Source organism: Parasteatoda tepidariorum, chromosome 9 (assembly GCF_043381705.1).
Source record: "Parasteatoda tepidariorum isolate YZ-2023 chromosome 9, CAS_Ptep_4.0, whole genome shotgun sequence".
Taxonomy (NCBI): domain Eukaryota; kingdom Metazoa; phylum Arthropoda; class Arachnida; order Araneae; family Theridiidae; genus Parasteatoda; species Parasteatoda tepidariorum.
This window is the reverse complement of record NC_092212.1, coordinates 49,493,645-49,521,164: the sequence shown is the minus strand read 5'-3', so window position 1 is coordinate 49,521,164 and position 27,520 is coordinate 49,493,645. Positions and strand designations below refer to the sequence as shown.

The 27,520-nt window shown below is 27.8% G+C and overlaps 2 protein-coding genes across 3 annotated transcripts; one reads left to right on the top strand and one right to left on the bottom strand.

Annotated features, from left to right (window-relative positions):
- Positions 1–1,093: 1,093 nt before the first annotated feature.
- On the bottom strand, positions 1,094–10,341 carry LOC107440442 (leptin receptor gene-related protein). Of its 2 annotated transcripts, XM_071184726.1 has the most exons (4): positions 10,201–10,341; positions 7,321–7,516; positions 6,282–6,414; positions 1,094–1,632 (listed from the first exon to the last, which is right to left on the bottom strand). In XM_071184726.1, the coding sequence occupies exons 1-3, from the start codon at positions 10,299–10,301 to the stop codon at positions 6,310–6,312; spliced, it is 402 nt and encodes a 133-aa protein (XP_071040827.1). In that variant the 5' UTR covers positions 10,302–10,341; the 3' UTR covers positions 1,094–1,632; positions 6,282–6,309. The 2 variants fall into 2 exon arrangements, with proteins under 2 accessions (XP_071040827.1, XP_015908846.2); XM_016053360.3 differs by lacking the exon at positions 6,282–6,414.
- Positions 10,342–15,040: 4,699 nt separating this feature from the next.
- Positions 15,041–26,742, top strand: LOC107440441 (mitochondrial ribosomal protein L35). The gene is made up of 3 exons (XM_016053357.3): positions 15,041–15,235; positions 19,785–19,911; positions 26,302–26,742. The coding sequence occupies exons 1-3, from the start codon at positions 15,193–15,195 to the stop codon at positions 26,660–26,662; spliced, it is 531 nt and encodes a 176-aa protein (XP_015908843.2). The 5' UTR covers positions 15,041–15,192; the 3' UTR covers positions 26,663–26,742.
- Positions 26,743–27,520: the final 778 nt, after the last annotated feature.

Here is a 27,520-nt window from a genome sequence, read left to right as displayed (position 1 = left end):
AAGAAAAGTTAAATTCTTAAAAACCATGAATTGTATTTATTCAATTCAAGGTGAAATTGTATTTATTCAATTCAAGGAATTACAATGAACCCAAAATACAGCAATGAAAGATCTATTAGGTTTGTGACGTCATAAAACGTATTGAGGAACCGATGAGAGAAACTGACACATCTGATTGAGTCAATCACATGTGTCATCGCTTACTGGAACTGATCATTACTTACTCATCAGTTAAATAATTACTAATGTGTCTACCAATCTTGGTTTCCCATGGTACTAAAGACATCACATTTACTTAGATAAATAATAATTCATTATAATTCTTTTCTTTGTGGAAAAGATTTTAACTGATTGCGTTGTAGAAATAAGTTCTATTCATGAATTAAATTTAGAATATAAGTCTTTTAACATTACATATATTTATATATACAGATGAACCTTGCTAGTAACCTAGAAGAGTAGCAAAATCTTTTTGTAATAACTAATAAAAAAAGAAAAGACGTTTAGAATGGTCTTAAATAAACCATTACAGCAAAAATATCAAAGAATTTGAGATAGATATGGGCAGAAAAATATTTTATGATCATCTTAAGTCAATCAGTACTTTGATGTATTTTGCTCTGATTACAAAATTTGGTTAAAATCCCATCATAAATTCTTCTTAACTTTGGAGGCTTTTTTACCTCACTTATTTCCACAACCAGAACTTAATTACAACTTGAATCAACAAGCTGTGCTAGCAACTAAAGGAAATATTCATTAAAGAATAATGATCAGAAAAGAACTTTCCCATCCAGAGGGGAAGAATGAACCAGCGAATTTATAAAAACGAAAACTTGTAAAAGAAGGGCTAAATAAAATTATGAGATTATTTATTTATGAATATATAACATTTTAACTTACATATTCAATAATTTGCTACTTTTTTTTAATTGGCAAAATTACCTGAAAATCTGCAAATTTCAGTTTGTAGTTCTCTACCGTTTTTTTAAAACATATTTTGACGAATCGGGAGCAGTTGGCATCTTTTCATGCTGACGGTGATACGAAAATAATGATCATGAATAAGCTATACAAATGATAATAAAATAAATGTATTATATCAGACTATTTATTAATAAATTTTATTACAAAGACGATTATGGATTTATTGTATAATATGCAAACAAAAATTCTTCAGAAATCATAATTTATAAGATAAATGCTTTCACAGATGTTATGAAAGAATTAAACATTTTTTAATGACAATAAGAGGAAGGAAAAAAAAATATTACAAACAAGTACTAAATACATTTAAAATAGACAGATACTCTACAATACGATTCGATGCAAACATTCGTTTTAAAAACATAATACAAACAAGAAGAAATGGAAGTTTAATTTACATGACATCATAACGAAAGGTCACATAACACCAAAAAGCATCAACACTAGTCTTATAATACTTTTTACAACATTTTTTTAAGTAAAGCTTCTGTTATAAAACTGACACCTTTGCAATGTCCCAGTGTCTATACATCACCACATACTGTAATCAACATCATCATTATCAAATGCCACGAAAAATCCAAGAATAGTTAGGAAGGTTACAACATTTCCAGCAAGAACCAATCCACAAGCACCCCATAATATCTAAAGGAAAATAAAAAGTTTTCAATACATTATGTCAACTTCATCAAGTTAAATTTGATTAAATGCCCTTTTTTTGCATTGGTACATAAAAATACCTAGTTCAAATGTGTATGGATCAAGTTCATCTATACATAGTAAACAATAAATTTAACTTTAGAAAACAAAAATAATACAAACAGGTTTTGAGCAATTTAAAAAAAAAAAAAAAAATTATGCTCGAAAATTGCGATACAAATAATTTATAAATGAATAAAGAACACAGAAGTAAAGAATTTTTTGTGGGAATCTATTCAACATTCTGCAATATCTGCAACTTTATCCAGCAATTCTCCATGATTGTAAAAGTGCCTATTGTTTATCTCATCAATAAGTATCAATTTGAATTATTGGAATTGATCTAGTCTGAGAGATACTACTGCATAATAACAGTCCCAAAAATTGTCAGTCATTATTTGCTAATTTAGTTAAAAAATTCAAGAAGCAAATATGTAACAAGTAAATAATTAAACAAATAAATACATTCAATGAAAAGTCTAAACAAACTCAAGGAAAATGTGAAAAATCACATGTTTGAACTTGGAAATAAGCCATCTAAAGAGGCATACATTTCATGAAAATAATGAATAAAACCTTCAAATGATAAAATCATGATTCAAAAATTTATTGTACGCTTTAAAAAAAATAATAATATTAAAATTTTTTTTTTAGATGAATCCTTTCAAACTGAATGAATGCTTGCTGAGCATAACTCAAATTTTCCAACAATATTTTTTTTGGTTTTCAATAATGTAAAGTTATTTATGTTTCATCAATAAAAGCCATATAGAATAAAAATATGCGTGTCTTGACACTCTTCTATTTATTCAAAATGTTTCTTTTTTAAAGTAAGGTAATACAGACTTCTTCTTAGGAATAAAAAAGGGCAGAGTGCTTCCAAACTGAAAATAGCACTTTGAGCTTTGAAAGGGCACTATTATCATTACTCATTATCAAAACAACACTACTCATTATCAAAACAACAGAAAAATTTAAAGTTTTTGAAAAATAATTAAAGGTAAGCTAAAAGACAATCCTTGTGCATAAATTTTCTTAAAAAGAAGTAAATTTAAAAAAAAAGGATTAACAGATAAAAAAAAAAGTTTTCTAGTTGTTTATGTTTCAGACCAAAAATTGTGAGAAAATAAACATTAACTTTACTTCACTTATCAAATTGAGCTGGGTACCTGATCTAAACATCGTGGGAGTGAGGTAGATATATAAAAAATAAACATTTAAAGGTGCATTTTTAAATAAAGGGCATATATTTAAAATTAAATAATGGTAAAAGTTGATCTAAAAAATTTATTAATATACCCTCTCAAATAAAAAATAAGAATATTATGTGAAAATGAATAAAGAAAAATTACGTGAAAATGAAAGAATAAAATTTTAAAGAGTTAAATAATTATTAATAACTAAATAAATCAGAAATGGACCTTTCATTAAAACAGGTGGTTAAGAATATAATCTTTTTCTAAAAAAATAAAATAAAAAGGCAGTGTTTTTAAGAGATGGCAGCTTATTTTTACAAAAAGGGCCAAGAGGAAGCATTTATAGGGATCAAAGGGCAGGCGGGGCAAGGAGCCCATCTAAAAGTTCTTAGGGAGAGCACTGGGTAACATCAGAACAGTAGTTTAAATAATTTCTTTAAAACTTTTATTAGAAAATGACTAATTTTTGATGGAGGAATTTGGTTTGAAAAGAGCAGAAATTCTTGATACTTATTTTGGAAGTGATATTTCTCTGAAATGAAAAAAAAAATTAAACTAAATTTTTGTCATTATATCAGAATGGACAGCTTAGCTTTGTCAATCTAATAAGCGTTAAAATAACTGTGAGTCTATTGTATAGTAAATAGAAGCTTATGTATCAGTGGTTATAATGAAAGGGTTAACATAATGAGGTGGGAGCATTAAAGAGTGTAGACAGGAATAATCAATGTTTGTTAACGGTATTTATTACAGTATGGTAACAATGCACTTATGGTTCATTATTAAAATATGTACCCTGTGGCGGAATTTTCTCGAGCTTTCTGCTACAAACTTCCTTAGCACTAATATAATTCTGCAAGATACTTTTAATTATAACAATAGTAAGGCAAATTCGGACCTTCAACAAATCAGCCGTAAAATGTGAGAAATTTTCCCACTTTGAAAAATTTGCTTATTGTGATGATACTGTATCAAAATTATAGAGATTTCAAGAAACATGTCACCTTCAGAAAAAGGGATTTAAAAATCCCCATGAATTTACGTAAAATCATCACAAATTTATTACTCAAATCCTTGCTTCTAAATTTGTCAATAATAATATTATACTTAATACTGAGATTTTAAAAAATGAAGTAGAAATAGCCCCTTCCCCAAATAAAAAACAACACATAACCAACTGTAATAACTGCCAAAAAACGATTGGGAAAAGGTTTATGACGGCATGATCCCAAATTATGCATATTAAAAAGTGATTACTCAAATTTGAAACTAGTGCACTGTAATAAAATCAAATTAATAAATATCGTTATTTGATAAATCACGCGAAGATAATCATAAAAACGAAAAATAACTGTTGATGAAACAATTGGAAAACAAAGTAGATAACACTGGGTAATTTGTTTTTGTTGCATTTACGCAAAGGCTTGATATTCCCAAATTCGGGTGCGGAGATTTTAAATATGAAATGAGATTTGTTCTTAAAGCTACAGAATTCCTTTTTCATAAAAATGAAATTTTTAGTCTATTTTTTGTTGAAATGTACAAGTTTAAAAACGCTATATATAACAGGAGGGTGACAGAGATGTTATGACCTTCCAGGGAAGTAAGTACACATCACCAGGATAGGAAGCTATGCCTGGAAATGTCGTCATAAAAAGCTAGGGGTGCTTTCATATTATGACCTCTTCAGAAGCACATGAAGTAACATTTCATAATAGGGTAGAGCTCCTAGCACAGATGACAACATTTCCGAGCATGGGTTTATATGCAATTTTAATCCGGATATCGCCTCTTCCTAAGTCTCCCAGAAATTTGTCAGAATATTTATGGAGCCCCGTGTTATACATAATGCTTCTAAACTCTTATATTTTGACAAAAAATGTCATTTAAAAAACAAAAAACTGGAGCTTAGATCTGCATCTAAGATCTGTCAAAAAATTTCATGCGACAAAAAACAAAATAAAATTTGCTCCCTCGTAGAATCAATAAAATCGTCGCGAATCAAGAGCTTTAAGCAGTAATTATCCTCAATTCGAAATTTTTGGGTTAAAAAAAATCTCTGAGAAAAACTTTGGAATTTAAAAATCCGTTTGGAAAAAAAAAAACAGAGTGTAATAGCTTAGGAGCGATTTTTGCTACTACATTGTTTTGTAACTAGTATTATCTTCTTTTGTTAAGTTTGTAACTTACTAGTCCACAGAATCCTGCCCTGATGAGTGCACTTTTTTACTTGAAAATAAAATACTCTTTTTTTGTCGTTAGAAAAGTGTTACTTTTTTAATTTTTCAAATTTAATGACCAGCTCATGATTTTATTAATTAATTTCATAGCTTTTTGATCAGAATAATTTGAAGCACATAACACAAATTAACATAAAAAATTAACAAAACATAACGAATATAAAGTTAAAAATTAAAAAATGACATAATTATATATTCCATTTTTAATACTTATTACATTCATTGCTTGCTAATGTTGTGATTTTACTTACAAAATTTAATGTTTAATTTGTTGTTCTCATTTTAAGTGCATAGCTAAGTTTTGTATTTCCTCNAAAACATAACGAATATAAAGTTAAAAATTAAAAAATGACATAATTATATATTCCATTTTTAATACTTATTACATTCGTTGCTTGCTAATGTTGTGATTTTACTTACAAAATTTAATGCTTAATTTGTTGTTCTCATTTTAAGTGCATAGCTAAGTTTTGTATTTCCTCAGTATATAAAAAAAAATTACGAAAATATAATTCGGAAAGTTACAAAAAAATTAAAATATTTCGTCTTTTTACAACTATAAAACATCGTCATTTTTTATACCTTAATTAAATAACTACTTTTTATTTACAATAACATTTTATTGTAATTTTAAGAATCCAATTACAAAAAAAAAATAAAAGAGATTTTGGAAATTTTTTTGTCTCAACGACCACAGAAAGTATACTGAGTGTACACGTTTGAAAAATGGATTTCTACACAATTCAAAATCCTAGCAAACAACCAAGTGCACAAAGTTCCTTGATTAAGTTATTTCCCCTCTTTTTCTAAGTAACCTGAAATAAGAAAACGATTTTTGACACAATAGCATTCTTCTTTTAAAAAAATGGATACCATAAAATTCAAAATTTCCCCTTGTTTCATTAATTAACAAGAGTAAGAAAGACTTGAATATTTGAAAGGTATAGTTTTAAATAATTACTTTCATAATAATAGAAGAATCCAACATTTTAAGTTTAAAAAACATTGATTGATTACATACTGCACTTCACTGAAAGGTAATTAAAATTTAAAGCTCCATTTTTGTTTGTTATTAAAATAATAAATTAAAATTATAATACTGGTTTGCATTTATTTTATTTGTTAGAGTGCACCTAAATTTTTTTTCGTCTAAACTTACTAGAACTCTCATTGGAAATTATATGCAATCAAATAACAGCATCGTCTTTATCAAACCCAAGGAAAAATCCAAAAATACTTAAGAAGTTAGCAATATTTCCAGCAAAAACCAATCCACAGGCACCCCATAATATCTAAGGAAAAAGATAGCTTTCTTTACATTATGCCACCATTATTAAATTAAAACATTTACAATTAAAATTTGAATAATAAGTTAACTATTAAGTTTTATGTTCATATTTAAAGTCTAGATTTAAATTTTTAGCTTAATACACCCAATAATTTAAATTGATACTTTTTAATTCTGTCACTGTCATTTTATTGCTGAAAAAAAATCCAACAATATGCAATATAATATAAAAGCAAACAAAATAATACAGTGCAGAGCAACACGGATAAATCCTATGACATAATTACATTCTAAACATTTCCTTTAATCATTTATTAATGCTTTAGCAATGTTAAAAATATTAGCAATAATTCATTTTATTTATAAAATTAAATAATACTTATATAATTTTTACTCATCATTTTTGTCATAGCAAAAGAAAAAAAAATTATGCTTTACAAAATTTTTATTAATTATAATAATAAATAAAAAGTATAATTTAATCAATAAATCTAAAAATTTTCCTTTACAAAATCAAATGAATCATTTGTACTAAATAAATATTACATACAATTTTATGTTCAAATTTAAAATTATATAAACATTTTGTATATTTGTAAGCAATAACGGAATATATAAAACAATTGTAAATATTTTAAACTCAAAATATTACTTACATTAATAATTTGAAAAAAAAAAAAATAGTAAAGTGGTGAGTGAAATAAAATGGTAAAATTAAACTGTAATGCACTAGCTAAGTCTGATATATATAAATAAACCGCTAAAAACTTCTTACATTTAGTACTTTTTAAATTACAGCCATTGCTTTATATTATACAAAAAAAGAAATTTAAATACTTTAATTCCACTGCTAAAATGTAACAACAAAAAAAAAAGTACATCAATCAATAATTGAGCACAATATACTTACAACAGGATCTCCAGAAGGAGCTTCTGCAAGTACTATAGGAAGGCCAAATGCTGAGATAATTATCCCTGTAGTTATAAACAATGCAAGCTCATGACAGGCATTGCTAGTCCCCATATCATCTCGATATCTCCTAGATATCAATGTTGGAATGGGCGAGAGAAGGTAGAAAATAATAACGAAAAATGGATACCAGTTACTGCAGGGAGAAATGAAAACATTTAAACACACATTTTCCATCACAAAGATTTTTTTCTTTTAAACAGAAAATATAAATCAAGATCTTAAAACAAGTTGCGGCTATTTATTTGGTGGTCCAATCTAATAACTCTTGATAGTATTATGTGAATTATATACCCATGGGAAAGCCGATCTTAACTTTCAAAGCTCCAGAAACGACTTTAAGTCTTTTATGAGAAGGATTGACATCTCAGAAATACGTTTCACATTCTTAAACCTTGTTAACATAATCAAATTTGTTAATTTGAAAACAAAAATTGGCAAGAGATTTGTTTGTAGAGTATGGTTAATGACTTGTTTCTACAACCAAAAAATTTGCTAAATCAAGAATATATAAATCAAGATTTTTCTATAAGCTGAGGCTATTTATTTGGCACCCCAATCTAATAACTTTTGATAGTATTATGCGAATTATATACCCATGGAAAAACCGACTTTCCACTTTTGGATTCACTTCGAAAGCTCCAGAAACAATTTAAGTCTTTTATGAGAAAGATTGACATCTCAGAAATATATTTCACATTCTTAAACCTTGTAACATAATCAAATTTGTTAGCTTGAAAACAAAAATTGGCAAGAGATTTGTCTGTAGAGTGTGGTTAATGATTTGTTTCTACAACCAAAAAATTTGCTAGAAGGAAAATGTGTAAAGATTTCACAGTTATTAAGAGAAACCCAACATCAGAATTAAAGAACATTCCGAACCAAACTAAGAGTTGTTTCTGAAACTTATACACCACTGAGCACAAAAGTACTTTAGGAGCACAAAGTACACTGAGCACAAAGGTGGAGATTACTTTGAAACCTATTAAATGAGTAGGCAATTCACATAATATTTTTAGTAGTCATTAGATCAGTCCTGGAAATAAGAACAAATATGGCATGTTACTTTAAGAAATTATTTTATTTTGTCCTAAATTTCAGTTAAAGCCAGAATAAGTAAAAGTTATACATATAATTGGAAAGAAAGATTAGGTTTAATCATAAGAAACAAATTAAAGATATAATTGACCAAAAGATCGCATTCATATTTAAATGTTTAAAAAAAGAAACAACTTTTATAAGAGACTTATTTTCTGTTTCTGGATTTTTTGCTTACACCTGATATCAGAGCAATAGACAGTTCATGAAGGATAAGACTTCTGAAATCATGTAAATATCATTCTTTTGTTTGCAATAGTTTGATGAAGACAAATTGGTTTTGTTATAAAACTGTAAGGTTTAATGATAACTAAAATGGTCATGTAAAACCAAAAATACATTATTTTCAACCCATTTGTTTGGAAAATTTGAGGTAAAGAAAACATAATGATTAACTGCTAATTTTACAACATTACAAAATTAAAAAAAAAGATGTGTTGTCAATGAACATTTACTGGTCTCTCTTAATTACCAGGATTACCAATTCAATGCTTCAAGTTTGGAACCTGAATAGGAAAGGAAATAAACGGTACCCAGAACTGTACAACTGCTCCTTAGAATGATTGTTCCATTCTTGGCAAGGTTTATGATTTTTAAAAAAAAAAAATTCATGAAGATTTTTTAAAATTTAAATCACGATTTTTTAATTTCAAAAGATACTTAGAGAAATTTGATTTTCAATATTAAAAACATAATTATAGTTGAATCATTATTAAAATAAATTTTTAAACAACATGTTTGAAATTATAGCGTGGAAGTAAATATTGTTTTACAGTAATACATAATGTATGCAATTACAAAATTATTGAAAAAGGAAAAAAAAAGCATCAATATTAACAATGAAAAAACTGCAAATCACATACAATAAAAAACACATACAATACAATCACATACAGTAAAAAAAAAAAAAAAACTATTTTAACACAATAAATTGTAAATCCTTATTTACAAAATATTGTAATATAGAATAAGTAAATTCCCCATTTTAATTTATCTTAAAACAGTTGTTTTCCAAGCCATGTAAAATAATTCCCTTTTAAATTGTATGTAATTGAAGAGTCAGAAATATATTTGCAATATTAAAATAAAACAAGTTTTAGAAGATCGTATTTTTTAAATCTAGGAATCACAATTTTTCTATCATGTTTCTAGCAAAATCACTTCATGTTCAAAGACTACCATTTTGTTAAAGGTGTATAGATTGACAATATATATAAACTGCATTAAATTTCGTTTTTATTGTGTTTAAATTTTTATTTGCATCCTGAAAAGTTCAAAGAAAAAAATTATATTTCATAAGAACTTTTATTCTTTACAAAATAAATTATGTAATTTTGCTAATTGAAACTTGTTAATAGTGCAATATATTTACAATAAACATTGGAAATATGAAAATCAATAAAAACCTTGAAAAATCTGATATGAAAACACTTTTGATGGAGAGATGGTGAGGATCTAATGTCCTGAACAAGGGAATCAGCATTCAATCTTGCATTATTTAAATGAATGCTGATTACCTTGTTAATGACTAAGTTCCTCACCGACAAAATAGGTTCCTTCCCAACACTGTTCCTTAACGTCAAAATAGAGAAAATACATTAAATACTTAATTATTAATTTATTAGACATTAAAAGCTGGAACAACTAGCTACTCAATTAGAATATAGAATAGCAAAAGACAGATATTTTATATTTTCAATAAATATTTTACAGAATACTTACTTGTACTGAGGTAAAGCACATCCTAGCACAAGTAATGTCATCCCAACAGAACCAGAAAATGCCAAAGCAACCAAACTGAAACATCCATCAATAAGTACCATATTCCAAATACTAAACACATTTTCCAGCTATGATTTTCATTAATTGAAAATATACACATTACTGCAATCAGTATTTTATTAGTGAAAAAGTAATGGAGTACATAATATGAAAATCATAGATGGAATATTTTTTAATGTGAGAAAAATTATGACAAAAAAGTGTTAGATGAAACTTAATTTTTTATAAATTCTAATGTTTAATATAATTTTTGGAATAATTACATGACAATAGATTTAGATTATAATGCTTGAAATAGACATGTGTTCTCTTTGAATTAACTAAGAGCTATTGTGGCTTTTTTTAAAACTAAAGCAAGTTTCCTTTTTGCAAGAAAGAATAGTGTTTATATACTAAGGGTTTCATATCCCTACTCATGATCACTCACAAACCTGATCACTCGCTCACTAGACATTAAAAACTAGTAGTCTATTATATGCTATTATATTTATGCAATATGCTCATCAGTGGTCTGTCCAGGCCGGATTTACTACCGTTTAGCGGTTCCTTCACAAATTCAACTTTAGGAAAAACGGTAGTTTCACAAATTCAAATTTAGGGAAAACGGTAGTTTCACAAAATACTTTTCTTAAAATTTTATTTTTGTATTCCTTAAGAAACGATAAAGCTATATTTTTACAGTATTTTTGCATTGATTTTTTAATATAATTTTTAATTTTTCACAAATTATGTCTAAATTTTCACAAAATAGGCACCTCTCAGAAAAACCTAGACAGATCCCTGCTCATATACTGCTAGAAATTGCCAAGCATTTTGACAATATTTAGATGATAAACTTATACATATTAAGTTACTTACAAAAATAATATATACAACAGTTAAAATTAAAAATAATATTTCTTTCTTATATAATATTACATAGGACTTATTGTACAGCATAAAGCACATTACCCTATTTTTTTTCTGTGCACTAAAAAATCCTAAAAATAACTAAATTTTTTTTTTTTTGGACTAACGAACTTGAAAATAAATAAGTATACAAAAAATGCTCAGGGAGCAAAATAGAATAAAAAAGCTTTAACATTTGAGAATTATCAATTGTCAAACTTCCAGTAAAAAATACCTTATGGGCGACTCAGCAGACTACAGTGATGGAACTACAGAGTTCAAATTTGATGCGCGTAAAAAAAAGACATGTTTATTTGTGAGCTTAACACATGTCTTTTTTCTTCTAAAATTACTATTTGTCAAAATTTTTTGTAATTTTAAGTGTTTTTTTGGCAATTTTTTTTTCACTTTTTACTTTCAACAATTATCAATAATGTCTTTTATATTTAAAATTGAAATTTCAAAATAGTTACCCTAAGAGGTCCTAATGCTTGCAATACTGAATAGTTTAAAATATATTACAGATATATTTTAGACTTTTCTCTTTGAAGTGTATTTTTCAGATGTTGGAAATTTCCAGATTAAGTTCTCCTGTATGCCTCATAATACAGCAATATTTTAGTAAAACTTTACTATTTCAAGTAAAATGTTATTAAGTAAGCTGGTTATTAAGTAATTTTAAAATAACATAAAATATTTTTAGTCATGATACGAGAAATTTAAAATCTTCTCTAATCATAAAAAATCTATAAATATTGCCAGTGTTTTTTAATTGGAATGAGATCTAAATTAATCACAATTTATTATGAGTTAAAATTTAATGCAAGAAAAATTATGGATTAAAATAAAATAAATTAACAAAAATAAAAATAAAGATAGAAATAGTATTAAAATGCAGTATTATAATAAATACTGAAAATTTTTTCAGTATTTGACAATAAAGTGTTTTATGAAGGGGAAAAAAAATAAAAATTTTGCTTCCTTACATTACGAAGAAAGATTTTAAGCTGTTTCAGCATATTTCATCAAGGGTCTTTTTTTTTTTTTAAGAGGTACCTATTTTGTGAAAATTTAGGCATAATTTGTGAAAATTAAAAGTTATATTAAAAGTTCAATGTAAAAATATGGTAAAATAAGAAAATATTTTTAAAAATTGTCACTACAAATAAAAACCATTTATGACTGGTAAATTTCTCTACATATTTACCCCATATGCTCCAAAACAATCTTGCTATTGTAAAATTTTGGGCTTAAAATTATATCCAAATGAAAAAAACCAAAAAAATCATTGCCTGTAGTTTAATTTCAACTTAAATTTAATAAAAACATTCATTTAACAGTACTAGCACAAAAATGAGAACATTATGAGAGCATTTCAACTGGATCATACAGAAAAGTTTCCCAGAGAAAAAAAAATGTTTCATGAAAAAAATAAAGGTCTATTAGAATAAATTTAGAATAATGTTTAAAATAATAGTTCGAATTTCCACTTTTTGTTAACTTTACAGAGGGACAGCCTTGTCATTTAATTTTTTTTTAAAAAAAAAGCTTGTTTTAATATGGCGTAAGCGACGGGTTAGACTTACCACACTACACTAACTGACCAAACACATGCAACCTATCTGTAGAAGAGCTCATTTTACTCCGAAAAGCTCCCTTTTTTTACTCCATAGATTGCGATGAGAACCGGGTTTGCATGCTACTAGCGCTTTTTTTTCCACTTTAATTAAGGAATGGAGTAACTGACGTTTCTTTTCTCACATGGCGTTTTGGGATCCCGGCATGCTTTCAGCCAGGCATGGAAAGGAAAAGTGCTTTTCTTACAAACCGTGTGGGAAGCGAATTCTACTATTACGTCATAATAGCAATCCTTGGGAAAAGTTCCATTGCAAATCGAAAGGGCATAATTAATCCGGAGTTTATCGTTTTTAAGGGGATAAAACAACAAAATTTTAAGAAGCAGGGGGATCTTAATCTTATAACTTGCTTTTTTAAAAGTATTTTGTGATTACTGATATTACTGTTTTTCCTTAAGTTGAATTTGTGAAGGCACTGCTAAACGGTAGTAAATTTGCCCTCGACAGACCCCCTTTTAAAAAAATGCTTGCTTTAATATGGCATAAGCAATATTCCTGTTTCATTTTTTTAAGAATAAATTTAATGATTTACAAAACAGAAGACAGGTGTGAACACCTGTAATAAACACATTTTAACTGTTATCCACAGACAATAATTAATTAAATAGTCTAATCAAAATTATAACAAAGTTACACATAAATTGTAATAAAGATTTAAAAAAAAATGCATAACTATAAAAAAATAATACTCACGCTACATAAGAAGTTAACAATCAGCAATAACGTTTTCAGGAAGCACATGAAAAAATAAATGACAGTTAAAATAAGATTTTACTTACTATATTTCACATAAATTAAAAAATAATAAATTTTGCATAAATGTTAAAGATGCAAAAAGACATTTGTGATATTCTTGATTAAAAACTTCATTGGCTTAAGAAAATTTGAAGATAGGACTATAAGTAGACATATTTAAAGCATTAAAAAATAGGATTCCATTCTCAAGACTTGCCAGTCGTGGAACATCTTTCATGTTGGAACAAAGTTAGACAAGAAAACAGGGTATGTAAAATAATAACATCAAATATATAAAAAACAAAATTTCTATATTTAATATGGTTATTTAAGTAAAATTTTCATTACATTGCTTCGAATACTATAGCTTAACAAACGTGAGGTAATGAATGTTTTCTTAAGTGCAATGTGAATGCAGATGTACCAAAAAGACCTGCTGTCATGAAAGGCTAAACTGAATGGTTTAAAAACTTCAGAAATGTGCAACTCTTCAAAGTACACTTTTACAATGGTTCACTATTATAACAAAGTACATAAGTATTGTTATAAGTGATAAAGTATTGCTACATGGTAAGCTATTATAAAAATGGCTTAGAAATTTTATTCTAGCTGTAATAAATGAATATATTTCTTCCAAATGTATTAAACTATTGTTAACAAACAAATGTTTATAAACATTCAAGGGTTTTGAAAATCAAAGAACTTTTAGTTTAATTAAAGAATTAGAATACACATTTGTAGTTTTTATTATAATTGCAGTTTCTTTTAAAGATCAACTATTTAATAAAAACTTTTGCTTATTTATTATAAAATTTTAATATTGTATGCTAGGATGCAATGTTATTATGACAAGAGAAAGATTTCAACATTGTCAAATGCTTATAAATCATTACTAAATGCGTTAATAAGTGATCACAGAACTCTATTTTTTATTAAAACAATTCTATTGGTCAAAATAAACTTACTGGGTTTAATAACATACATATAAATAAATGTATAGAAATTTTAATAATGAAAAGGTCATTTATTAGTATTAATTGAATATGCAGGATTAGTCAAAGCAAAGAATTTCAATATTAATACGAATAAAATGTAACTACAGATTACCTTTAATACCAGCCATTTTACTTTTGTTCAGAAATTCAGTAATCTCTTATAATTATTTTATGTTAACATTTAGAGTAGCAACAGACGTAATTTATAACAATGATCAACAAAAACACCGTAGTTTCATTTTTCTGACCAAATCCAAAACTCCAAATTTAATAAAAGAGATCAAAAGTGGAGATGCAAAGTCACTTGACTCGCTCTGCTAATTTCAGCTTTATAATGTTTCATCTTCAATTTGGAAGAACTTCTGTAAATATGAATGATAATAAAATATTATATAAATTATTTTTAAGCAATCAAAAAGCTTGCAATGTATATTTTTGTTTGAAAAATTATATTTGATAAAAATTGGAGCTTTATTGTGCACGCATTCAACAACAGTCTAATAAAAAGAAACGATACCTTAGTGAAATGAAATGAAGACAAGTTAAAAAATGTTTATATTTTTTTGAAGTAAACTCGTTAAAAGTAAATTTAAGAAGTCATTAAACTTAAGTTACTCATTTAATGGTTTATAAATGAGTATATTTTATTTACATTTCAAATTAGTTAACTTAAAATAATGTTGCGATTACTAAATTCAAATTTTGCTCCTCTTATCAAGAGTATGTTAAAATTTTTGTTCTTTTTGAATCTTGATGTTATAATAACAATTTCATGTTCATGTCAAATGCTTATTTAGAATGACTGTTTAGGTTTTTTGTCTGGAGGAATATCTTTGTCTTGATTTGTTATCTTGTAAAGTTAATTTGAGTGTTTATTATTTTAATTTGATCAATGTTATAAACCATCCTCATGATGATGGACTTGTAAATTCTCGATTACTATTTTATATCCATCGTTGAACAGCCGACCCAATTTTGGGTTTATGACTACTAATGTTCAACTCCGTATCCTTGTAATTTTGAACCCAATTCAGAAGACATGGGAACTCCTGGCTTGAGCATTGGGAGAAATTTTCCTTCGTGCAGGAGTTTTTGATGGAACTAATCCGCATTTGCGTTACATGGAGAGGAAAACCTCCTACAGTTAGTCTGACGGCAAGGGGACTCCAACCCATCATCCATCTATTACCGAGGATATTTTATGTCAGCACTGTGATCGGTGCTAGCGGATATGGAATTCATATCGACCACCCATTCCTGGAATTCAAACGCAGTTCACCTCATTGGAAGGCAAATGCTTTATACCCTGAGCAACCAGGGCTTCTATTACTATTTTTGTAAGATTTCCATTTTTACTGACCCAAACGCAGAATTAGTATCATATATACATATATATAGGAAATGTTGACAGTTCTCGCCATCTTTAAGCTCTAGTTTATAACAACTTCATGTGTTTTATTCATATTAAGGTCTTTGCAATTTTGCCCAACTTTGAAAAAAAATACCTAAGTTTTTATTTTCAAACCCGAGGAAAACATGAATGTGTTTTTTTCATGGGCAACATTGACGGCGTTGGGGATCATTAATATCTGTCTCCTTCAATAGTTATAAGTCTCTAAATTTCTTTTTTACTATTTCAGATGAATAAAAAAAAAAGAAAGTATGAATAATCATTGATTTAAATTTATCTATGTTAAAAACAAGAATGAGATAATTAATTTGTTTTTGAAAATATTTAGCAGACATAAATTTTTTTTCTTCTTTTGTGTGAAATTTTGAGAGCTATTATGATTATGTATTTTAATTTCGTCCACGTCCCAAAGTTTAATCTCTGTAATGCCCATGAGTTTTTAATTTGATTTTTACTGTCTATCTGGAAAAACTATTTGATAATGGAAAATTCACCAGATATTAATTAAAATAAATACCCAGTCTCAGTTTTTCTGTTTTGATACTCTATTTTTAAGTTTTTATTTATTTATTTTAATCAAATTGTTTTTGTTTGTTTTGCTATTTTTAATTAATTATGGAAATCATATTTAAATCCTGTGAATAAAGTTGCTTAAAAATTTTTTGATTACATCATTAACAACTATAATTTAAAAATTACCTTTGAATTCTGATTATTTTGAGAGAAAATTTATATTTATTTAAAAAGATTTAGGAAATGAATAAGTTGCGTGAAGTTAATTAGTTGTGCTAGAATTAAAAACGTTTGAAATCTGCTCTCAATATGTCCAAAATGCATTAAAATATCTCCAATTCAAGGTTTTTTGCTGGCCTTGAAGATTTTAAAAAGTGGTAATGAAAATAAAACGTATGTCAATATTTTAATTTCTGTGTAACCACCACTAAAAATTATTTTTTAAAGAAAGTATTAATGAATGAAAATCTCAGCCCGCTTAACCACTTAACGATAAAGTGGTCTATTATAATAGGAAATATATTCCTGCATTAACCTAAATTTACTATCACTACTAAAATTTTTCAAGGACCACAACCCTGCCAATAACTCTATCTTTACGTAGTTGGTTAGGGTTCCTTTCTAGAAATTTATATTGCAACCTTGGTTCATTCACCCTAAAGTGCTCCATGGAGAAATAATATTGAACTTGTGTAAATGATATTTATTAAACTAGAGGGCTTTGTTCCAGTGTTGGCAAGTTTTTGACACATGACGGTTTTTACCGGTTTATACCATGGTTTTTACTGTCATGTCAAAAACCCATAATTTTGGTAAAACTGTTTTTTTTATTTGAGTTTAACTGCTTATAATTTAAAATTAATTCATTTTTGGGCAATAAAATTAGAAAAAAAGTTGTTAAAAGATATTTAAGAACAGATTCTTGCATTTTCCCAACATGATTATATCAAAACATACTAGTATTTGAAGTAAAATATTAGGATACTAAACAAAATTTTCAACATTTCCAAGCATCATTTTGTTTGGCATATTACATTACTGAAGAATGTCAAGTCATTCTTGACTTAGAGTTTGTTAGTAGTTACAAGTTTTGAAAGTTTTGTTTAGCTTATTTCTAATATTTAAGAAATGCCAAATTTTAAATTCTTCTTTTTAGTTCTTGAATTTATTAATAGTTCCAAGCTTTTTTGTTTGTTTGTTTATTTCTAACCATTAAGAAATGCAAAATTTTGAATCCTTTGCGAATCAAGCTATAATGATTAAAGTATCACTTTTTTCAATAAGTATATAACAATATTTCTATATGAATGTATATCCTTCTATAAGAATACATGTATATAGTTGCTAAATCAATAGTAATCATTTACAGCATTCATTTATAAAGGCAATTAAGTGAAAATAATATATTGTCCGCTATATGCCATAAATGAAAGAAAACAGTAGGTTTTTGGTTTTTACCACTGTCATGTCAAAAACCAGTTTTTGACGGCAAAAACCCAACCTTGCTTTGTTCCTGCTTTAGTTATCTCTCTCTTTTTGTCTTAGTCCTGTTTAATATCCCATTTTTTTAACCTAATGTAGTTTATTTTAATTATATTAAGGTATACACCTACTGTTCATTATCACTTTCCAATCTTCTTAACTCTTAAGACTTTTTATTTTTATTTTTAAACCTGTTCAGCCCACTATGGGATTGTCTACTAGTAGAGTTTCAAACAAATGAAGATATTGGAGTATATTAATATTTGTTCTTTATAAAATGCTATTTTATAATTTAATTACTAAAAAATACATAGTAAGATTCATTGTCCATCATCAGATATTAGAGTATGTGACTGCAAATAAATCATAATTTTCGTGCTAATAGTTTTTGCTATACTGCAATAGTTATGCTTTATAGGATGCAATATAAAATTTTCACTTCACCTTTGGTATAAAATGAGTGTAAAACTGTATCAACTAATGTACATTATATTCATTATATTATCAAATAATGTACATTACGAAAAATATTTAAAGCAAAGTTATAATTACATAATGTAGGAGAAATTGAAAAATGGAAGTGAAAATTAAAATCTTTTTTATTTCTATATCTTTTCCATTTATTTATTCTTTTAATTTTTCCCTTTGGTTAAATATGTTTCAAATGTCAAACACAACCTCTAAGAAATAAAATTAAGTACTAATTTCAGAATTAAAAATAAAAATTCAAGTTTAAAATTTAAAAAAAAATTTTTTTTTTCAATTTTGATCCAATAATAATAACATTTAAATTATCAAATTCAACTTGAAAATCTTTTTAGAATATATATATTTAAAAATTCAATTTATGAGGATTTACACTGAGAAATAATTTCTTGGTAATAAATAAAAATATTGAAAAGAAAGGATAGCCTGACGTCACATATGAAGGTCATTTAAGGAAGAGGGGAAGACAAACATGATTGTAGATACAGTAAAAAATCGAGAAACGCTCGCTATTAATTAATATTAAAGTTGATATCAAGACTTCGAATTATAAATATTTCCAAACTTTTTTCTGAAGAAAATATTATTTTTGTAAAATTAAAATTGTTGAAGTATGAAAGGAGAAGGAATATATATATATATATAGAAGTTTCTTTTTTTGAAGAAATATTAATTTACTTGAAATATTCCATATTATACTTGCTGAGAAGCCAACATAAAGTAACAATAATTTAAAAATTGGTAAAATTAATTACTGTCGATTAAAATAGTGCTGTAAATTAAGTAAAAAAATAGCAATTTGAGAATTGGAAAATGAAATGAAAAATGAAATAGTTTATAAAAAATAGTTAACATAAAAAAGCGTGCTGACAGTCAGTTAAATATTTGGTTTAAATTCTTATGGGATATCGATTATCCAGACAAATTAATATCCATTTCATGGCTCGTGATTTTGACCATATTTATTTGATTGTTGTTAGTGTTGAATTTGCATGAATTTTGTGTTTTTAAACATCTTCACAAACTAGAAACTGCCTTTATTATTTTTAATTGCTCTGTTTTTAAATAAAATAGAAAATATATGATTAATTTAGACTTGTTTCTTTATTAAATACCTAGAGAATTCTATTTAGCTATAGTTTAAACTGTTACCACTTGTGTGTTTTTATTTTCCATAATTTTAGATTCAGATTGTTTTAAATCATACACAGCAATAAAACATTTGTTAAAATTTTTGCAAATGTGTATGGATAAATTAAATTTGGTGTTAAATTAATTTTAAGACTTATTTACTTTTTAGCCTACTGCTTGCAACTTTAATTTTTAAAAAAATGAATTGTTATTTACTAATTATGCTTTTTTTTTTTTGAACTATAGGTTTTACCTTTAACTCTCTTCGTCCTCAGTTGCTCTTCTCGCATAATGAAGCAAGTTGCAGAAATTTTAGTAGTTTATTTTCATCTGGAACACAATTGAGACGAAATAACTTAAATATTCTATCTAGGTAAGAGGAAAAAATTTACTTTATCCTTGTTCTTATGATATAGTTAAGTTTTATTTCTAGATATTGATAAACCGAAATAGCATAAAAGATTTGTTTAGGCTTGTACATTTAATGTAATCTGACTGGTTGATGTTACAAATTAAAAGGTAAATAATAGATTTTTTTTAAAAATATTTTTTCCTTATATATATTTCTCCTAATTGTATTTAATCTGAAAATGATGAATACATTTTAGAAATATAAATATAAATAATTTTAACAAATCAAATATTGACAAACTGAATTAGCATAAAAGATTTGTTTAGGCTTTTGCATTTAACATAATCTAACTGATTTATGTTACAAATTGATGTAAGGAGGAAAATAATCAAATATTTTTTTTTATTTCAACGAATTGTATTTAAATTTGAAATAATAAATCATTTTAGTTATAGAAATATATTTAATTTTAATAAATATCAACAATATAGATAAATTTATCATAAAATTAATTAATGAAGGAACTGAATTAAATGCTATAAGAAATTTGTTTTTCATGCTTGATTTATTAACTTGATTTATATTCTTACAATGGATTAGAACTCAATTAAAAAAAATAACTATATTAAGATGAGATGGGGAAAATTTTTACCATGGGAGACCACATTTAAATTAGGGCGTGATAAAGAAAGCTGTATAAGTTGTTATACCTATAAATGAGTTTTTTTTTTATTTTTAAAAATTGTTATAATTTTTCCATAGTTTCATTACTTTATCACATTATATAGAAATCATGCAGAAAAACATTAAGTAATTTATTAAAATAAACATTTAGAATATGAAATCTTTTTTATTCAAATAAGGTTAATAACTTATAATAAAATTAATTTATTAAATTTTTTTAATAAACTACATATACAGTCGAACCTCAATCTATCGTTTCCACATGTTTTCCCGTATGTATTGTATTGTTTTAACGACCCCATCACAAATGCTATTCGTATGATGTTAATAATATGCATTAAGATCGTTTTTGAAACTATCAGATTCCAGCACTTTTCGTAAAAAAATTCTATCGACATTTTTTCAATTAATTCATCACACAACATATTCATCAAATGTTTAATTTTTACATTTTTTTCTCACTCAAAATTTTTGCTAGCTTCGGGAAGTGTTTTGCAGATATCCAAGCAAGAGAACAATGTTTTGAAAAATGATAATTTTCTGAAACAGTTTGATATTTTTCCACATTTCATATATATGCTTTGTTTTACTTTGCAGGCAAATATGTAAATTATTTTGTTTTGTCGTAATATCAGACATAAATGCAAGGTTTCTATAAAATGCGTTATCTGACGGCTCACACCAGCAAACCTTGCAATAGTACTGTAGATCAACACTGTTTTTTTTTCTTGTCTAAATTTAGCATTTGCTGAAATTCATGTTGATGCATTGCATTTAAATGAATCTAGTTGTGTTTGAAATGATTCCATAAAGTTTTGCAAAAAAATTTTTTTGCACAATTATTTTGTTGAAGCAAAGTGCAGTAAAATTATATAAATTTTTTCAAGTTTTCCTATTTTAATAAAGCAGCAAATCTTGTGTTTTTACCTCTCATTGAAGTTGTGCCATTGGTGCAGACATTGATTAAATTACTAGCATTTAATTACAATCAATGGCACATTTCTCTAAAGTTTTTAAAAATGTCAATTGGGTGAGTTTTTCCAGCTAGTGTATTCACCACAAGAAGATCTTCTTAACACTGAAAATCTCTAGTTACAGTGCAAATAAAATATAAAACTCACGCTGCTTTCATTTTAAGCATTTGAAACAGGGTTGGCAAGGTTTAGGACAGAATGGATTAATCCACGGTTTAAACCCTGGTTTAAACCGTCCTGTCCAAAACCCCTTTGTCCAAAACTCTTTTACTCAAATTATGTCACAATTTTATCTGAACAATATTTAAGAGGTAAAATAAACGAACTAATAGCATATTGATAATTAAATATACTAGAGAATATTTGTTTTAAAGGTATAATGTTTTATTAATATTGTTTGACTCTTCAATTTAAACAAAGGGAGATTAATCAGGAATCAAGTTCAATTGGTCCTCTCATTCAATAGTACATAACTGAAGTTTGGCCTTGCCATACAGGTTAAAATATTAGGGACTAAGTGCTTGGTTCGTCATAAACAGGTTTATTTATCTATAGTACTATTCAAGAATACTTTTATTTCATTCATGTTCAATTCTTTTAGCATAGTGGTGATACATCACCAGTGTCAGTAACTGAAACTGATGTTATGCCCTTCAAAACTGTTAATACATTTTTCAGTTATTTTGTATTTTCAATTTAAACTAATATATTTATATTTAAAAACAATTTTTTTTAAAAAAGATGTCTTTTTTTTATCAATCTGTGATGCAGAAATTATAACATTTTTTAAAAAAAAAATTTTGTGAAAAATAAAAAATTAATTTTTAAACAAATTTAGTATTTTTTTTAAAAAAATTTATTATTTTTTAATATTGCCATATTTATCCTTATGCAAAAATATTATTTATCAGTATTAAAAGCATATTTATATTTAAAGGATTAGGTATTCACTTTTGTTGTTCAATGAATTGTGGAGCTTCAAAAATTATAAACCTTTTCCTATTATATTATATTATTTTCTTTTAATAAGTTATAGTAAATTGTATAAAAAATATCAAATATTTATTGATACATGTAATTATTATGTGTACAATGGTTACACCTATAGAATTTTTACCTTTTACCAAAGTTCAAGGTTTTGGACACTTTAAGACAGTTTTACCCAGTTTAGGACAGTTTAAGACAGTAAAACCCATGTGTCCTGTCCAAAACCAGTTTAGGACGTCTAAAAACCCAACCCTGATTTGAAAATAATCATCTTAATTTTGTAGAAGTGTACGAAGTTGCTCTAATATAGCAATTGCTTGCAATTGATTGTTATAATTAACTTTTTCTGGATATAACTTGTCTACTGATTCTACGATACATGTCACTGAATAGTCTGCTTTTCTTTTAAGTATGTGTGCTATTTTGTAAGTAACATCAACTGCAGTGGTATTTTCCTTAACAAAGTCTTTGAAAAATGCCTGTGAATGATGCTTTTCATTTTTCAATTTTCGAAGTACAGCTTGTCAACATTCAACTTCTAAATTGAAATATTTATGTTCTTTATGAGTCAAATAGTGTTTATTGACATGACGTTTTTCAAAGTTGTCGAAACTATATTGCTCAATAAACACAAATTTTTTTCTTTCATAGAAATAAAAAAATAATTTATATCCCACTATACGTTAAATGTTCTGTTTTCTTCATTTAATTTTCTTCTCTTACAATTTGACATGATGGAGAAAAAAACAATGCAAAATATTATTTTTAAGAAAGCATATACTACTTATTGAAAATGCAACAAAACCATGTGTTAGTAAAATATTAGAATATGTAAAACAATAACTTGATATTTATGAAAAATAACCACGTGATGCTAAGAGAAATTATGACATGCATAAATTCCACCCTGACTTTAAATTGTTTTTGCCTGGCAGTGCTTACCTGGAAGCAGGCTATGAGAATCAGATGTGAAAAGTCAGGTTTTCGTTCGTTTTATGACTCTTGATGTCAAGCCTCGTGTTACAAGGTGCGTTCTAAAAGTAATGCACATGATTTTATTGTGACGCGACTAATGATCACAGCGCACTCAGATTGGTCAAAATATGTGGTGGGGGATTTGTCCTTCCAAACAAGCCTGGTCTCAGGTCTCTCCAAGCAGTAGGAGCGGTAGGAAATGTCTTCGCGCAAAGTATTTTTTTCGATCGAGTCACGTCGTGATGGAGTGTTCGTTCGCTGGAACAGTGGTACGCGATAAAGTTTTGTGTGCGACTTGGGAAGAATGCGACGGAAACTCATCACATGCTTCGAGACAACTTTAAGGAGGAATGCATTTCGAGATCTCAGTGTAGATGGTGGCACAAGGCCTCCAAGGAGGGTCGGGAGAAGGTCACAGACGAGCCTTGTTCTGGAAGCCCAACAGTAGTCCGACCCGATGAAAACGTCCAGCATGTGCGTGAAGTTTTGAAGTCAGACAGTCATTTAAGCATTCAGGTAATCGTTAACACCCTAAACTTGTCAAAATGTGTGGTGCATGGGATTGTGACGGAGTTTTTGCAAATGCGAAAGGCTTGTGCCAAAGGTGTTGACGGAGGAGCAAAAAGAAGTTCGAGTTTTGCGCAGTGAAGAATTGCTGGAATTGATGAGTTGGTGCCCCAGCTTCCCTATAGCCCTGACTTGGCGCCGTGTTACTTTTTTTTGCTCCCCCGACTGAAAAGAGAGCTGAAAGGAAAGCACTGGGAGTCGGCGGAGAACTTCCAAGCTCATGTTGCAAGGTTCCTAAGAGGCATTCCTGTCGAGGAGTTCCAGGGTGCCTTTCAGACGTGGCAGAATCGTCTCCGCAAGTGTATTGATGCACAAGGGAACTATTTTGAAGAATTTGAACCATTTGTACCCATAGGATCAATAAATCTATTTTTCCCAGAAAATGCGCATTACTTTCAGAACTCACCCTGTATGCTTCTAAAACATGCTTCAAATATTATCAACTTTCAAGTTATAGTTAATTTCTTGACCGTAGACTTACTATTATTTGCTAATAATTCTTTTTTTAAATATTTAAAATAATTCTGTAGAGAAAATAGTTCAAATTAAATAAATTATAAGTAAAAATTTGAAATTCTCCATAATTTTAAAATATTTGCAGTTTATTCTTGCAAGATTTTAATCAACTTGTCTGCATAAATTACACCAATGCCCATATGTAATTGAATTTTTATTTAAGCACAAAAGTTGCATTAAAAAAATATAGTCGTACATTAAAATATAATTGATCCAATTTTGGGTTTACAACTACTAATGTTCAACTCCGTAGCCTTGTAATTTTTAACCCAATCTAGAAGACAAGGGAACTCTTGGAACAAGTATTGGGAAAAATTTGCCTTCATGGAGGACCTTTTGATGGAACTAACCAGCATTTGCGTTACATGAAGAGGTAAACCACGAAAACCTCCCATGGTTAGGTGACAAGCAAGGGTAATCTAACCCATGGTCTGTCTACCATTAAGGATATTTTACGTCAGCACTGTGGTTGGTGCGAGCCTGATGCAAAATTCGTATCGGCTAGACATCACTGGGATTCGAACCCGGCTCACCTCACTGGAAAGCGAATACTCTATCCCCTGAGCCACCTCGGCTCAGCCGAAACGTAACATGTTGTAAGGATTACCAGTAGTGCTATCATAAACAGCTACGAGAAATATTCTGATTTTTCTCTCTTATTGCTAAGCCTACAACAATAGCCTTTAAGAATATCCTCCGACTTTAATTAAAGATCAGGATGAAAGATAAGATCATGAAAATTGAAGCATATTTGATTAAAAGTGATAAAACGAAATCAATAAATTTTAAACACACTTACCAAATTTCGCTTAGACTTTCAATTGTCAACTCACTCGCCATTCTTCGGCTCGCACGGAACTCTGGGAAGTGAGCTAGTTGATATGAAGTTAATTTAAAACGACCTCAAAATGAGCTTAGATATCAATAAAATGACTACATACATCTATATAAATACCTCACTCTCCTTAGTTGAAATGAGGTAAAATTTTGTATACCTCATAAATACTTTTTTTTGTTATAAGTATCAGAAAAACAATCTGTATAACTTGAAAATCACCTCATCAGATTGGTTGATTTGAAGTGAATTTTAAACAACCTCAAAATGAGCTGAAGTGTATGTAATACAACCTCGTACACCTCAGTTACAACCTTTATGAGGTATAGTTTTTATGACTGTTTTCTTACCAACCTCAAATATACCTAATATATACCTCAAAATTACCTCAACACCTCAAAAATACCTTAAATTTTCGTAAGGGGTTGAAGTTCTAGAGTTTTCTTTTTAATTTCCCCCTTATTTTTTCTCTTCTTTTTTTAGCACTAATTATGTACTTTAGTTTTTTACGCTCTTGCTATCATGATGGTACTAGATCTTATGAAACTGTCAGAATACTTTGGGAAGTGGCACTGCGTAATACAGTTATTTCATATTTATGTTAGTTACTACTAAGAATAGAAGTGCCCTATAAGAGAAGTGACGGATACATTAAAGATTTATGACCTGTGTTTATTTGTTTTTTGAAATTTCCTTTTTTTTATTGGTATGTTGATTTCTCTTGTCCAAGTTAATACCTCATTAAATATAAATTAATTAATTTAGGTCCATCTTTTTGAATAACCTTATATGTTATTTAGTCTTTTTATATCCACGTTTTTATGTGGGAATAAAGAACTTATTAATTTGATCTGGGTTGTTTTTGTTTTCCAGGTATCTTTTGCCTGCCACTCTACCCCAAGTAGACATATCAAGGAATGTCACAAAATTCAACTTGAAGAGTGGTGGAAGACGATCTGTGAAGTCAATGTTGACACGATTTTATAGACTAGATACAGGTCTTTGGATTCGGCGTCGTGCGGGGTGCCATAAGCGCTTGCATAAGAGGTCTGAGAAAGACAGGTTTCGTCTCGAACAGCATGTAGTCTGCACACGAACACAGTGCATAATGTTTGATAAAATGGTGACACCTTATTGGAAGAAAAAGAAGTACTACATTGACGATCCTTATGAGCCATACCAAGTCAGAAATAACTTTAAATACACGCGTCCTAGAAAGAACATATGGTTTTAGAATCAATACAAATCTATGCTATTGCTAAAAGTTTGGGGAAAAAAAAGAACACTTATGTAATAAAGATGCTTTAGAATAAAGTAATGTAGTCATTTGTTTCATTATACTTGATGTAACGAAATCTGTTCTATTGAAAATAGCTGTTATAATATGAGCTAAAACATCATACACATTTATTTAATGTTAAGTAGATACTAAGCCAGGGCTCGCTGATTGAAATCAACTGGATTTTAATTGCGACTAAGATAATCGTGATATAAAGCATTTGGGTTTAAAAAAAATCACTGGTTTAAATCAAATTGTAATTAGTTACCGATTTTTGTATGAAATATATTACAACTTAAATTGGCTTTGTAGTCTTGTAATTTTATTTGTTTTGATTTATAGAGATTAAATTTATTTATTTATTTTTATTATCTACCTTCAAGTAAAACAAAAAAATAGCTATACATTTTTTATTCATTCAAGTTCTTAATGCTGACTGCAAATCAAATAATCTTGAAATCTCACTCTCTGCACAGTTATCAAATAGAATTTTCGAACAGCAAACATATTTCAGATTTTCAAAATATGAGTTACCGATTATCGCCGCCTAACATTTTCCTTGAGATACAAAGATGTCATTTTCTCTAGTGTTTGGACTAGATCATATCTAACCCTTGCCAGTTGTTTAGGTTTGGTCAGTCATAAACCAACAAATGCAGATGTGGTGAAACCGAAACTATCGATCACATTATACTCCAATCTCTGATGCATGAGTTTTCAAGATATATTCTCCGAAAACATCTCGACCCTAGAGCTTTCTCCTGCCTTATGGACACAACTGACGCTAAAGAAGCATATCACCTAAAGTCCTTT

Excerpts from the sequence above, each read along its gene's own strand:
- LOC107440442 (XM_016053360.3), bottom strand. The coding sequence starts at position 10,301 with ATGGTACTTATTGATGGATGTTTCAGTTTGGTTGCTTTGGCATTTTCT. Across the intron at positions 7,517-10,200 it reads TGTGCTTTACCTCAGTACAA|TAACTGGTATCCATTTTTCG; the intron begins GTAAGTATTCTG and ends TTCTCCCTGCAG. Across the intron at positions 1,633-7,320 it reads CTCCTTCTGGAGATCCTGTT|ATATTATGGGGTGCTTGTGG; the intron begins GTAAGTATATTG and ends ATTTTCCTTTAG.
- LOC107440441 (XM_016053357.3), top strand. The coding sequence starts at position 15,193 with ATGTTGCGATTACTAAATTCAAATTTTGCTCCTCTTATCAAGA. Across the intron at positions 15,236-19,784 it reads TTTTGCTCCTCTTATCAAGA|GTTTTACCTTTAACTCTCTT; the intron begins GTATGTTAAAAT and ends TTTGAACTATAG. Across the intron at positions 19,912-26,301 it reads AACTTAAATATTCTATCTAG|GTATCTTTTGCCTGCCACTC; the intron begins GTAAGAGGAAAA and ends TTTGTTTTCCAG.